The sequence below is a fragment of the Tachyglossus aculeatus genome, chromosome 9, assembly GCF_015852505.1.
Source record: "Tachyglossus aculeatus isolate mTacAcu1 chromosome 9, mTacAcu1.pri, whole genome shotgun sequence".
Classification (NCBI taxonomy): Eukaryota; Metazoa; Chordata; class Mammalia; order Monotremata; family Tachyglossidae; genus Tachyglossus; species Tachyglossus aculeatus.
Genome location: NC_052074.1, coordinates 60,401,856 through 60,415,220, shown reverse-complemented (window position 1 = coordinate 60,415,220; position 13,365 = coordinate 60,401,856). Strand labels below are relative to the sequence as shown.

The 13,365-nt window shown below is 40.5% G+C and overlaps 1 protein-coding gene across 1 annotated transcript in view; it reads left to right on the top strand.

The window, feature by feature from the left end:
* Nucleotides 1-13,365, top strand: part of CWC22 (CWC22 spliceosome associated protein homolog) — a 60,167-nt gene that overhangs the window by 24,732 nt on the left and 22,070 nt on the right. Inside the window, exons 7-13 of the mRNA XM_038751514.1 lie at nt 1,365-1,533; nt 1,966-2,019; nt 4,285-4,420; nt 4,507-4,713; nt 4,826-4,888; nt 7,116-7,217; nt 8,528-8,609. Of these exons, the coding sequence (XP_038607442.1) occupies nt 1,365-1,533; nt 1,966-2,019; nt 4,285-4,420; nt 4,507-4,713; nt 4,826-4,888; nt 7,116-7,217; nt 8,528-8,609 (813 nt within the window). The remainder of the gene's footprint in view (nt 1-1,364; nt 1,534-1,965; nt 2,020-4,284; nt 4,421-4,506; nt 4,714-4,825; nt 4,889-7,115; nt 7,218-8,527; nt 8,610-13,365) is intronic.

The following is a 13,365-nucleotide window of genomic DNA, read 5'->3' as shown; positions in this document are numbered from 1 at the left end:
TTTAAATTTTCCTTTAGGTAGAGAGTATAAATGTCAGAGTTCTGAATGATCTTTTTCCTCTCAAAGAAGTTAAATGCAGAGGTTTGTCTTGTGAAATGATTATTTTCATTTATTCATTTTGATGACCTCAGTGTGCATGGACTTTCAGATGGACGCACCCTCGCTTTGAGCAGGGAACGGTTTCTGCTAATTCTGTGCATTGTATCATCATCATCATCATCAATCGTATTTATTGAGCGCTTACTGTCTGCAGAGCACCGGACTAAGCGCTTGGGAAGTACAAGTTGGTAACATATAGAGACAGTCCCTACCCAACAGTGGGCTCACAGTCATTGTAGTCACCCAAGCACTTAGTACAATGCTCTGCATATAGTTAAGTGCCCAATAAATACCATTGATGGATTGGTTGCCATTAATCTACTAATAGATTATTTTAACCTTTCACTTTTTTTTAAGAAAAGCCAGATTCAAACCAATGAGTTCCTGCCTAGGCTTTCACCCTAAAGTGAATATTAGAAGGGTCTAAGCTGTTGCGTGAGCCCCATTGAAAATAGTGGCCACTGGTTTTGAAATAAAGAGTTGAAGTAGGGTTGTTTTTCTCTACCTGAGCCTGAATATCACCATTTCCATTTTTTAACCCGAGGGTGGGCTTTTTGCCTTTGTTTTCCCAAGACCTTTGAAAATCAGATGATGTGGTATCAGGGAGCTCTAATAGATTCCGATTTTGTGATTCACTCAATCACATTTATTGAGCACTTACTGTGTGCAGAGCACTGTACTAAGCGCTTGGGAAGTACTAGTCGGCAACATATAGAGATGACTAGTATTAGGGGAGAAAACAGATTTTAAAGGAGCAAAGTTTCATTTTAACTCTTGAAAATTGGTGTCTTTCAAACCGTATTTTCATTTCAGAAGCAGCGTGGCTTAGTGGAAAGAGCACGGGCTTGGCAGAGGTTGTGGGTTCTAATCCCTGCTCCACCACTTGTCAGCTGTGTGACTTTGGGCCAGTCACTTAACTTCTCTGTGCCTCAGTTACCTCAGCTGTAAAAAGGGGATGAAGACTGGGAGCCCCACGTGGGGCAACCTGATTACCTTGTATCTACCCCAGTGCTTAGAACAGTGCTTGGCACACAGTAAGCATTTAACAAATACCATCATCATCATCATCATTATTATTATTTAATGAATTCTTAATAGAAACTATTTACTGAAACTGAAATGATGAATTTCGTGCTCTGATTTGGCATTTGGGATTGCTTTCCATTCATTATGGGGCAAAATATTGGTTTTTGTTATAATCAGGAACATAATGCAGTTTTCATTTTTGCATGATCCTTATTGATGTGCTTTTTTTTCCTCCCCAGGGGATTGCTGTCTCGATCGATTTTGCAAGCCCAGAGTGCTTCTCCAATTTTCACCCATGTTTATTCAGCAGTTGTAGCAATTATCAACTCCAAGTTCCCTCACATTGGAGAATTAATCCTCAAGAGGTTAATCCTTAATTTCCGCAAAGGCTACCGCAGAAATGATAAGGTATGTGCGGGTGAGGGGCTTTGCATTCGAATCGCTTGTCGGAAGTCTTACTTACAACAATGAACGGTATTGTTGCTCTAGTGGAAGTTTTAAAATCTCTCTGCTGAGCCAGAATGTCTTCATCCTTTGGATTTTTTTCCCTGGTTGGTGATGAATCACAAGTAATGATAGCCCCTGGAATTTACAGCCTACCTAATGTAGCTGCAAATGGTATTGTTATTCATGTGTGTAATCCTTTTATTGATTCTTGCCCAGATATTTTCCTTCAATATCTTGCAACAGCGCATTACACATACTAATTATATGTTGGATAAATTAGGTGTGAGAAGGGGCCCTAGGTTTTGCAATTATACATGAAGGATTAGGAATTGGGGAGGGGGTGTGTGGGAGAACTTCAGTTCACTATATAACTTCTGTTCTTTCATTTTCCAGCAACTCTGTCTGACTGCTTCAAAATTTGTTGCCCATCTCATTAACCAGAATGTGGTAAGTAGCAGTTTTCTCTGAAAGTGCCTGACGCTCCCTGCTCTTTTGCGAGACAGTCTGAAGGACGATTAATCTGTTGGCACCTCTCAATTAATTTTTACTTCAGAATAGGATTTGATTTCAATATATTTGTGTCCGCAGTGATATCTTTATAAGGCTCTTGTGTGCCTCAGAGAGTATCTCTAGACACAAAGAATCAAAAAAAGCATTTAAAAGGATGACACCCTAAAAGCACTTAGGAATACCTCACCACAAACCAAACTTTCACATATCATGGAACTTTTGTTCTGACTGAAATTGGGGCCTGCCTCAACTGAATGAATGGCTTACTAATCACTTGTTGTTCACTTTGTTTTGTAATAATAATAATAATAAGTGATGGTATTTGTTAAGCGCTTACTATGTGCGAAACACTGTTCAAACATGCGGACTGTTGGAAATGGCAGGGTTCTGATCCCGGCTCCACCACTTACCGCTGTGTGACCACGGGCAAGTGTCACTTCTCTGATCCTCAGTTTCCTTATCTGTAAAATGGGGATTAAATACTTGTTTCTGCCCCATAGATAGTGAGCCCAACGTGGGTCACGGACTGTGTCTGATCTGTTTCTATCTACCTCAGCACTTGGTACACTTCTTGATGCTTAGTAAGCACTGAACAAATACCATTATTTGTTTAGTAGTATCATTACAGTTGTTGTTATTATCTTCATTATTATTTTCATCATCATATTATAATGCTAAGTCCTCTTAGTGTTTTGACTTTCTCTGCCTTTAAACACCTGAGAGGTCCTCATAAATGGCCTGCTTGACCCAGCTAGAAGAAAGATGAGTGTTGAACTGCATGAGATTTCAAAATCTCTGATGAATAACAGAACATAGGCAACCCAGAACAACAACAACAAAAAAGCAAAACTGTTGTATAGCTCTTGCTGCCTAGTCACATAATGGAAGCAGTATTTTTGGCTTGAACTGTCATTGTACATCATTTTTTTATTGTTAGTTTACATTTTTTAATCTTAGGCTGTTTATCGTAGTTTTTCCCCACATTGGCGTTCTAACAGTTTCTTTTTTCTCCTAGCTTAAAAAGAGTGTGGAGATGGAAATGTTGGAATGTTGAGCAGCCCTAACCTAATATCTTCCCTGAAATAAATTTTGTTTTTGCTCAAAATGCTTCTTATAAGTAATGTATTCCCAGCGTTCTTGTAATTTTTTTTCTGGATTAATTCTGACCAAGTTTGCTTAAGTTTTCATATGCAGCTTGAATTTTTTCAAGGCATCCATATTTCTGATTAAACAAAAACTTCGTGCTTCTCAGGTATTTCTACCTGAGTAATTAGATATTGCTTTGTAATAGCAATCTGTCCCCATCCTGGATTTATTACAAAATATGAATACATATTTTGAATAAATCTATAAACTCTTGATCACCTGGAGCTGCATATGTGGGCATGTTGGGCATTTGTAAGTTTAGGAAATATGTATTGATTACCTGCTACCTTATCCCCCTGCATTAGTGTGGATAATTGTTAGTGTATTGGGGAGTACTGGCTCTTGGGGGAAAAAAAGAAATATGTTCTATAATTTAAAAATTTATTACTAAAATAACCATGCCCTATTCCAGATAAATATTCTAAAGGTGGATTTTTTGTAACGCTTCAGTGGTAAAGCAATTTGACTTTGCTCTGAATATATAGAGTACAGTGCTGTGCACACAATAAGAGTTCAATAAATACAATTGATTGATTAGAAAAAAATTCTTAAAATGAATACCAACAAGCGAACAAACCGCATTTCCAGCCTTGCACGTTAAAAACTTGAAATAATTATTCCTTAATTCCTTAATGTAGTTTAGTGAAACCGACCTAAACCAAATAATAATTGTACTATTTGAGTGTACTTCCTGCTAAACAGTATAATCAGATCAGACACCATTCCTGTCCCACCTAGGGCTCACAGTCCAAGGAGGAAGGACAGAGCAAAACCGAGGCAGAAAAAAGTTAAGTGACCTGACCAGGATCGCACTATAGGCAAGTGGCAGAGCCGAGACTGCAACATAGGTCTCCTGACTTGGTCCTATGTTCTAAGGAAATTCTATTTTTCACCAGTTACCCCAGTGCAAGCAATATAAATTCTAAAGTCTATCATTTTATATTCTTGCAAACCCCAAAATGTTGATTTATGGCATCAAAGCCATTTAGAATAAGAATTTATGTAACAAGTAAACTTTTCTCCAAATAGCAATAACCTTTTTTTTTTCCCCTCGAGGCACATGAAGTTTTATGTTTGGAAATGCTCACCCTGCTTCTTGAAAGACCCACAGATGACAGCGTTGAAGTATCAATCTCGTTTCTAAAGGATTGCGGCCTAAAACTAACGGAAGTGTCTCCTCGGGGCATCAACGGTAAGGGAGCGCCTCTATGCCCGGCGTTTTTGTTGAACACACTCCATTTTTCTTCATTTCTTTCTGTCTCTTCTCTTGGACGACAGCTATATTTGAACGCCTCCGCAACATCCTCCACGAATCAGAAATCGACAAGCGCGTTCAGTATATGATTGAGGTGATGTTTGCCGTCCGTAAGGATGGGTTCAAGGACCACCCCGTCCTCCTGGAAGGGCTGGATCTAGTGGAGGAAGAAGATCAGTTTACTCACATGCTTCCGTTGGAGGATGACTATAACCCAGAGGATGTCCTTAGTGAGTGAAATAATTGAAGCCATTTCAGAACCTGCTTGGTACTGGTGAAAATGATCACGTATGTCACACTTCTGAGATGTGCGTTGTTTTTTTTTTATTTGTGTTTTTTTAGACGTTTTCAAGATGGACCCTAATTTTTTGGAAAACGAAGAGAAGTACAAGACAATTAAGAAGGGTATGTTTGATCTTCTAAAAAATTATCTGGAGGGGTTAATGGTTAAGGAAAATAAGAACATATGAAAATCCTAAAGGGACAACCCCGTGCTTATCTGGTCTGATCAAGTATTCTCAGTGGCCACTTAGGATGCTCAGATTGAAAAAATATATATATAATGGTACTTGTTAAGCAATTACTGTGTGCCACACACTCTTCTAAGCGCTGGAATAGATACAGGTTAATCTGGTCGGACACAGTCCCTCTCCCAATGAGGCTCATACTCTTAACCCTCCTTTTTACAGATGAGGTAACAGGCCCAGAGAAGTGAAGTGGCTTTCCCAAAGTCACACAACAGAGAGAAGCCAGAATTATTTTGACTCTGCCACTTGTCTGCTTGTATGACCTTGGGGAAGTCACTTACCTCCTTCACAAAGTGGGGATTAAGACTGAGAGCCCCACATGGGACATGGAGTGTGTCCAACCTGATTGGCTGGAATCTACCCCAGCATTTAACACAGTGCCTGGCACATAGTAAACACTTAACAAATAACAAGGAAAAAAAAGATAAACAAACCCAAAACAACAGAAGTGGTGGAGCTGGGATTAGAACCCAGATCTTGATTCCCAGGCCCCTTCCCTTTTCCCGTTTGCACAGTAGCAATGAATTTCCTGGCCCAAAAAGTGCGTGGTCTGGTGGCAGTTCCAGACGTTTCATCAAAAGTCCTTGAGACAGTCATTCGGGAACAGCTGCTCGCTGCCGACGGAGCTCTGGAATTACAAGACGTCATGTAAATGACTCGGAACTCTTTTGCAGAGTCAGTTCAGTGCTGTTAGCCGAAGCTATTTCTGAAGGTTATGCCCTTGGTCATAATGCCAAGGAAAACGTGCACCCAAAGATTTTTATTTTTCACAGTGCACTCAAGGCTAGCCCCCGAATGCTGAAGAGTAATAAGCACACTACTCAGTGATTCTCTGTTATGTTGAGACTGTAATCATTAGGGTCAGCATATACATTAGAAGCTGCCAGATTTTTTTTTTTATGGTATTTGTTAAGCACTTACTATGTGCCGGACACTGTTCTTAGTGTTGGGTAGATGTAAGCTAATCAGCTTGGGCAGAGTTCATATCCCACATGGGGCTTACAATCCATAATAGAGCAGTTTTCTTAGCACTGAGGTAGATACAAGTTAACCGGGATGGACACAGTGCCTGTCCCATATAGGGCTCACAGTTTAAGGAAGAGGGAGAAGGATTTAATCCCCTCTTTACAGTTGAGAAAAGTGCAGCACGGGGAAGTGAAGTGACTTGCCCAGGGTACGGAACAAGCGGTTGGAGGAGCTGGGGTGAGAACCCAGGTCTTCTGACTCCCAAGCCCCTGTTATTTCCACTGGTCCACGCTGCTTCTGTCTTTGAACGCGTTTGGCCACATTTACATAGGTTAGTGAAAAGCGCACTTTGACTCTGTAGGCTATGGGGCCCATAAGGCCCAGCCCAGGAATGGGTTCTCACCAACAGTAAGGCCGGCTGCAGAGGCAGAGAAGATCAGTACCTGGTCCTGGGAGGGTCAGTCAAGAGAAGAGGACTGTATTTCTTCACAGCAGGACAGGTGAAGCGAAAGCTGCCCGTTATCTGTATCATTCTTCAGTATAGCTGAAGGACCCAAGACCAGCCACTCCTATAATCCCCTTTCAGAAATTGTGTGCCGACTTGAATTTTCTGAAAGGTCTTGGATTCAGTTTTAGTTTTTTCCTGAAGCATATAACCACTTTGGGGTCAGTTTTTTAAATGTTCATCGTTTAGAGTTTGGGAGATTCTCAGTCCCCTTTTCAAAGCAGAACGATTAGATGTTTTAAAAACTTGAACTGGACTAACACAGTGTAGAGCCTCTTTTCTTCTGCTTCTGAGGTCTGTTTGAATCTCCTGGAGTACTTCGAGAGAGTTCTTCAAGAGAGCGCTCACGTTACCCAACATGAATGTCTCAACCCCATCATCTGTCTTTATTAGCTGTCAGTCCTCTTTTGGGGGATAAATATTCTTCAAGAAATCTTTAAGAGGTACTAAACGCTAAAAAGGTGCTGACTAATTTTGTCTCTCATTCTTAGCTTGCCAAAGCCGTGTGATGTCTTCTTTCCCTCTGGTAAAGGAACAAGGGCATTTGATCCCGTCCAGTCAGGAGTTTCATGCGTTCTTGTTTTCCAGGGAACACCACAAGCCTTGTGATAGCCGCTTATTTTGTTTGTTCTAGAAATTCTCGATGAAGGTGACACTGACTCAGACACAGATCAAGATGCTAAAAGTAGTGAAGAGGATGAGGAGGAAAATGAGGAAGGCGATGAAGATGAAGAAGGTAAGCATGGTATATTGCAAATTACTCTGTTTTTTTCAGTTAGGATAGCCCATAAAATGCATTCCCAAAACAGTGTTAGAATCTTTTAAAGCAAAATACATCAGTCCTAAGGCAGCATCGTTTTGCATGACACTGTTATGTCCATCTCATGTTCCAGACACTGTACTAAGCACTGGGGTAGAGACAAGCTAATCAGGTTGGACACAGTCCATGTCCCACGTGGGGCTCATAATCTTAGTCCCATTATACAGGTGAGATAACTGAGACACGGAGGAGTGAAGCAACTTGGCCATTATCACACAGCAGACAAGTGGGAGAGCTAGGATTAGAACCCAGGTCTTTCTGACTCCCAGGACAATGCTCTGCCATTAGCCCACTCTGCTTCTCATCCAACTGGTAACGTTCATTCATTCAATCATACTTATTGAGCGCTTACTGTGTGCAGAGCACTGTACTAACCGCTTGGGAAGTACAAGTCGGCAACATATAGAGACAGTCCCTACCCAACAACGGGCTCACAGTCTAGAAGGGGGAGGCAGACAACAAAACCAAACAGATAGACAGGTGTCAAAATCGTCAGAACAAATAGAATTAAAGCTATATGCACATCATTAATATCCCTACATAAAAACTAAGTGATTTTAAGTAGAATCAGTACATTGGTATTTAGTTCAGTGGCTGTTGAGAAGAGTTGGCCGGGGGAATTGTTCATTAGTTGGGTAGAACATCCAGAGCTGGGGTGAATCTCAGGAGGATTTTAAAGATGGAAAGGAACGATGGCTTGGTGGGCTTCAAGAGGAGGGACATAACAGGCAAGGAACATGCAAGTTGGGAGCGTCGGGTGAAAGAGAGCAGATGCGAGAGTCATGAGTATGTAATTGAAGGAATTCCTAGGCACCTGAATTTATTTGTCTATTTTGCTTCCAGGTCAATGTTATGATCGCTGGTATTCATCAAACACGTACTGTTATATTTTCAAATGGTGATTTGTAATCATTCTTGGTCTTGGCGTAAACGTTCGATAAATACCTTTGCTATCATAAGCAATTTACTCAACAAAGTCAATGTCTCTTCTCGGATAACCAATTCGCCTTTTAATGCTTAATAAATCTGGGCAATCTTGGAAGCCACTGGATTCCTAACTGGCTACCAGTTTCTGGGCGAATTCGGTCTATCCTAGAGGGTTTTAAGAGTTAACAGCTTCCAAAATAACCTAATGTGCTCTAAGTAGCCTATGGTTGTGAAGATACATGTTCATAATTTAACTTTTATTTCATTTGTTCGTGAAATTGTTTCCATTTTCTCCCCAGGACAAAAAGTGACCATCCATGACAAAACAGAAATTAACCTTGTCTCATTTCGTCGTACAATTTACCTTGCTATCCAGTCAAGGTAAGGGGCTGTGGGACAGTTTTTGTTTTTTTTTCAAATTTATTTTAATGGTAATTGTTAAGCACTTTACTACCTGCCAGGCAGTGTGCTGAGCGCTAGGGTAGATACAAGAGATTGGACCGAGACCCTGTCTCACATGGGGCTCCCAATCTTTATCTCCATTTTACAGATGATAATAATAATGGTGGTATTTAAGTGCTTACTTTGTGCCATTGTCCTACATGGGGCTCACAGTCTTAATCCCCATTTTACAGTTGAGGTAACAGAGGAGTGAAGTGACTTGTCCAAGGTCACACAACAGACAAATGGCTTACTTTGTGTCAGGCACTGTGCTGAGCTCTGGAGTGGATACGAGCAAGTCGATTTGAACTCAGTCCCTGTCCCATGTGGGTGTCACAGTCTCAATCCCCATTTTACAGACGAGGTAACTGAGGGCCAGAGAAGTGAACTGACTTGCCCCAGGTCACACAGCCGACGGGTGGTGGAACCCAGGGTAGAACCCAGGTCCTCTTATTCCCAGGCCCATGCTCTACCCAATAGACCCCATTGCTTCAAGACTATATTTTGCAAAACTACGTGGGTGCCGTGAAATTAATGCCAAGCCTAAATTATCTCACAAAAGTAGGATTCCTCTGCAGTGACACATACAGGGGGTAGAAGTCGGGAGGACTCCTATCCATTCCAGAAGCAACTCGGTGGAATAGTGGAAATCAGTGGAAATCACTTCCTTATTCTGGTTCTGAGCTGCGTAACTCTCCGACAGTGTTGCTCTCCATGCCAGCGGGAACTAATTTAGAGGAACAAGGTTCCGGCAAGAAGCTCACGGAGTCATCTTCCGGGGCCCTCTGAAGTGAGGCTAAGTGCGGGAAATCAGGATACGAAAATCAAGCCGGTTCCCTTTCGACTAGGAGCCCCTGTGCATTTAGTTAAAGAGAAACACTCAGCAGTGTTAAATAGTTAATGCATCTGTTGTTTGGGATGTGAAGAAACCTATCGAGATGGTAGAGACGGTGTTTACATTTTATTTGGGAGGCAGGAATGTTTGCACAGATTTGTTTTGTTACTAGGCTTTGTATATTTCCACTTGGTATGATGTAATAGCAATAATGATTCATAAGTGGGAGTCTTCTTGTTTTCAGTCTGTCTGAAAATGTCTTGGATTTGGATTCCTCTGCAAATACGGGAATGTTCAAATAGCAAAACATCGGTTGGAAATTCTTTGCTTGGTTCTTGGTTCTTCCTTCTCAAGCCCCCTAAGAAGGAGGAAAAAAATAAAGTCAAAACAGTTTCTTTTCGTGATATTAAGTTAAGGGTGAAAATGAATTCTTTAAATTACAGCTGACACCCTTGAATGATAATTTTCCCTTTCAAAATTTGCCCTCTTCTAATTTGTCAGATTCTGACTTCGTCTCTACTACTATTAATAGCACTCCAAACTCCTTGGGCTTTATTGATTGTGAACAGCTAATGGGCCTTATTCTGTGTCTAAAGATGGAAAATAAAACACATTTACCTTTATTAATGCTCGTGTCTTTGGGGAAATAAAACGAACCTCTGTAATATACTTTCCAAATCGAAATGTATCTTTTTCTGGGATTCTAGAACGTGGAATAAATTAAAACATATGAGCTGGAAAACCACAGTATAAATCTTATGGTTTCAATTCCAACAGCTTTAGCCATCCCAACAGCAGGTGCTACTTTGGGGGTGTTGGAAACTTAAGAAAAAAAAAATATCTAGGCTACGAACAGTGTTAAAGATGTCCAGAGAGAGTTTAGGCAGACTCTTCCAGACTTTGGCCCAGAGAGCAGTTGGTATGGAAATGTAGTTTCTTCTCACCCATTTTCCTGTGTTGCCTAGTGGATAAAGCCCGGGCCTGGGAATCCAAAGGACCTGGGTTCTAATCCCAGCTCCGCCATGCGTCTGCTGTGTGACCTTGGACTAGTCACTTCGCTTCCCTAGGCTTTAGTTACCTCATCTGTAAAATGGGGATTAAGACAGTGAGCCCCATGTGGGACAAGGACTGTGCTCAACCCAATCGGCTTGTCCACCCCAGCGCTTAGTATAGTGTCTGATACATAGTAAGTGCTTAACAAATACCGTAATTATTATTATTACTCCTCTTCCCCAAGCCCCCAGGATGGGGAAATTGTCACTGAGTTGTGTCCCCAAATCTCCACTTCCTTATCAGTAGGGTAACTTTTTTTACTTTGTTGGTATTTCGGGCAATTCATGATGTGTCCTGTATATGGCCTGGGACGTTTTTTTTCTCCAAAATTCATTTACTAGCCACATTATTAAATAGGACTAGAATTAGAAGCTCACTGTGGGCAGGGAATGTGTCTACCAATTCTGTTATACTCTCCCAAGCACTCGGAACAGGCTCTACACACAGTAAGCGCCGTTTGAATATAGTCTGTTGGCCAAGAATAAAAGGCCTAAGTGATTTAGCAATGACATGAAAACAAAAACAAAAAGTCATACGATTAACCTCATTATGGGCAGGGAACATGTCTGCCAACTGTGTTCTGTTCTCCCAAGCGTATAATATTAGTGCTCTGCACATAGTATGTACTCAGTAAATATGATCGACTTATTTGCTTTAAAAAAATTTTTTCTTAATAGCACTTCTGATTTTTGTGGCATGAGTTCTTATATTTTATTAATAGTATTCTGTTATTTGTCTGCTATTCTGTTATTTGTTAATGCAGAATAAGGTCCTTAGCACAAACCGTGAGTAAAGCACTATTCTTAGCACTAGAGTAGATACGAGTACATGGGGTCAGACACAGTCAAAGTATAGTACTTTTTAGTACTTTCTCAGGCTCGTCCTGTAGACTGTAAACTTGTTGTAAACTGTGTGACTTTGGGCAAGTCACTTCACTTCTCTGGGCCTCAGGTCCCACATCTGTAAAATGGGGATGAAGACTGTGAGCCCCATGTGGGACAACCTGATCACCTTGTATCCCTCCAGCGCTTAGAACAGTGCTTTGCACATAGTAAGCGCTTAATACCATCATTATTATTATTGTAGGCAGGGAATGTCCCCGTTTATTGTTATATTGTACTCCCCCAAGTACTTAGTACAGTGCTCTGCACACAGTAAGTGCTCAATAAATGCAATTGACTTCAAAACACCCTAGTTTTGCAGCTTGCACACTCCTCCGCTCCAACTTCTAGCTCCAAGCCTCCTCCCCTCCACCTCCTAACTACTCAGGCTGATGTAAAAGAACACCCGTCAGCCCCAATTTCAGCACCTCTTTGTTTTCTGTTCGGCTAGAGCTAATAATACTCACTCTTGGGGATATTAGCCCAAGGTGCCTTTTTGCCGGGAATATGAGGCGCAAAAATAACACTTGTTAAATTAAGCATTTACATATGTACATAAGCAATTTTTAAGCACTGTTTGATTATAGTGATAATTTTAGTAATTTTTTTTTTGCATCTCAGGTGTGCTTTGATTTACATTATGGCTGCAGTCAATCCATGGCATTCACTGAGCGCTTACTGTGTGCAGAGCATTGTACTCAACCCTTGGGAGAGAACAATACAACAGAGTTAGTAGACATGGTCCGTGTCCTATGGAGAACTAACGGATCATTATGCTTAATACTATGTAATTACTTAATACTTAGTAATTACTTAATACTTAGTAAGTATACTTAGTATACTTAGTAATAAGTATACTTAGTACTAAGTATTACTAAGTAATACTTAGTAATTACTTAATACTAATACTTAATACTATGCTTAATACTACCAGTGCTGAGAACAGTGCTTTGCACATAGTAAGCGCTTAATAAATGCCGTCATTATTATTATTATTATGTTGTTGTTGTGGAACTAATTCAGTACTTGCTTTGTAGAAAATTTAATTTCCCCTGAACACTGGTTACTTATATTTGCCCAGGTTATTTTCCACTCACTTTGTCCTGGATGGAATTTACTCTGCTAGAGTGTTGCCCACTTATCTTTCTGACTGCAAGTTAGAATCAGGCAATGGTATTTATTGAGCGCTTAGTTTGGACAGAGCACTGTTTACAGCCCTTAGGAAAGTACAGTACAAAAGAGTTACAGACACATTCTCTGCTCATAGGGAGCCTAGTGTCTGGAGGGAAGCTGAGTGTTTCATTGTTCCATCTTGTTGTATACTTGAATATTAGCAGAAGGCCTCCAAGTAGTTAAAGATACTCAGTTGATCAGATTGACAACGGTGGAGTTGAATTTCAAGGAATATTCTAGCCTCAGAATATGTCGCTTACTGTTGTAATTATTCCTTTTAAGTGTGGAAGGAAGAGTTGGAAAATATAAACTCAATTATTTAGCAGGTGATAAGAATGGCAGTCCTACTCTCTTGTGTGAGGCTGAGGGCAATCGGCTCAGTTGACTGGCAGGCTGTCTGATTTGACCTTTGATGTTATATATTTGATGCTCGCATCTTCCCGTCCTGTGCTTCCAGAGCACAATTAGTGAGTGAAGCATAGATTTTGGAAGTGGCATAAATGGGCTTTAAAATTAAATTTATAGTGACTATATTCTACTGATGAATATTTCATATTGTTATTATAAGTAAAAAAAAAGTCAAGTTTAAGGATTTTCCTTTGACCACATGGAAAATAACGCATCGGGTTTATCCCTAAATTGACATCTAAAATGCATTAGAGAGTAAACTCTGATCCTTTGTTCTGTATTAATTTTAGTCCACATACACGTGTGTGAATGCAAGATTTTTTTTTCCCTTTGAAAGGTATAATAA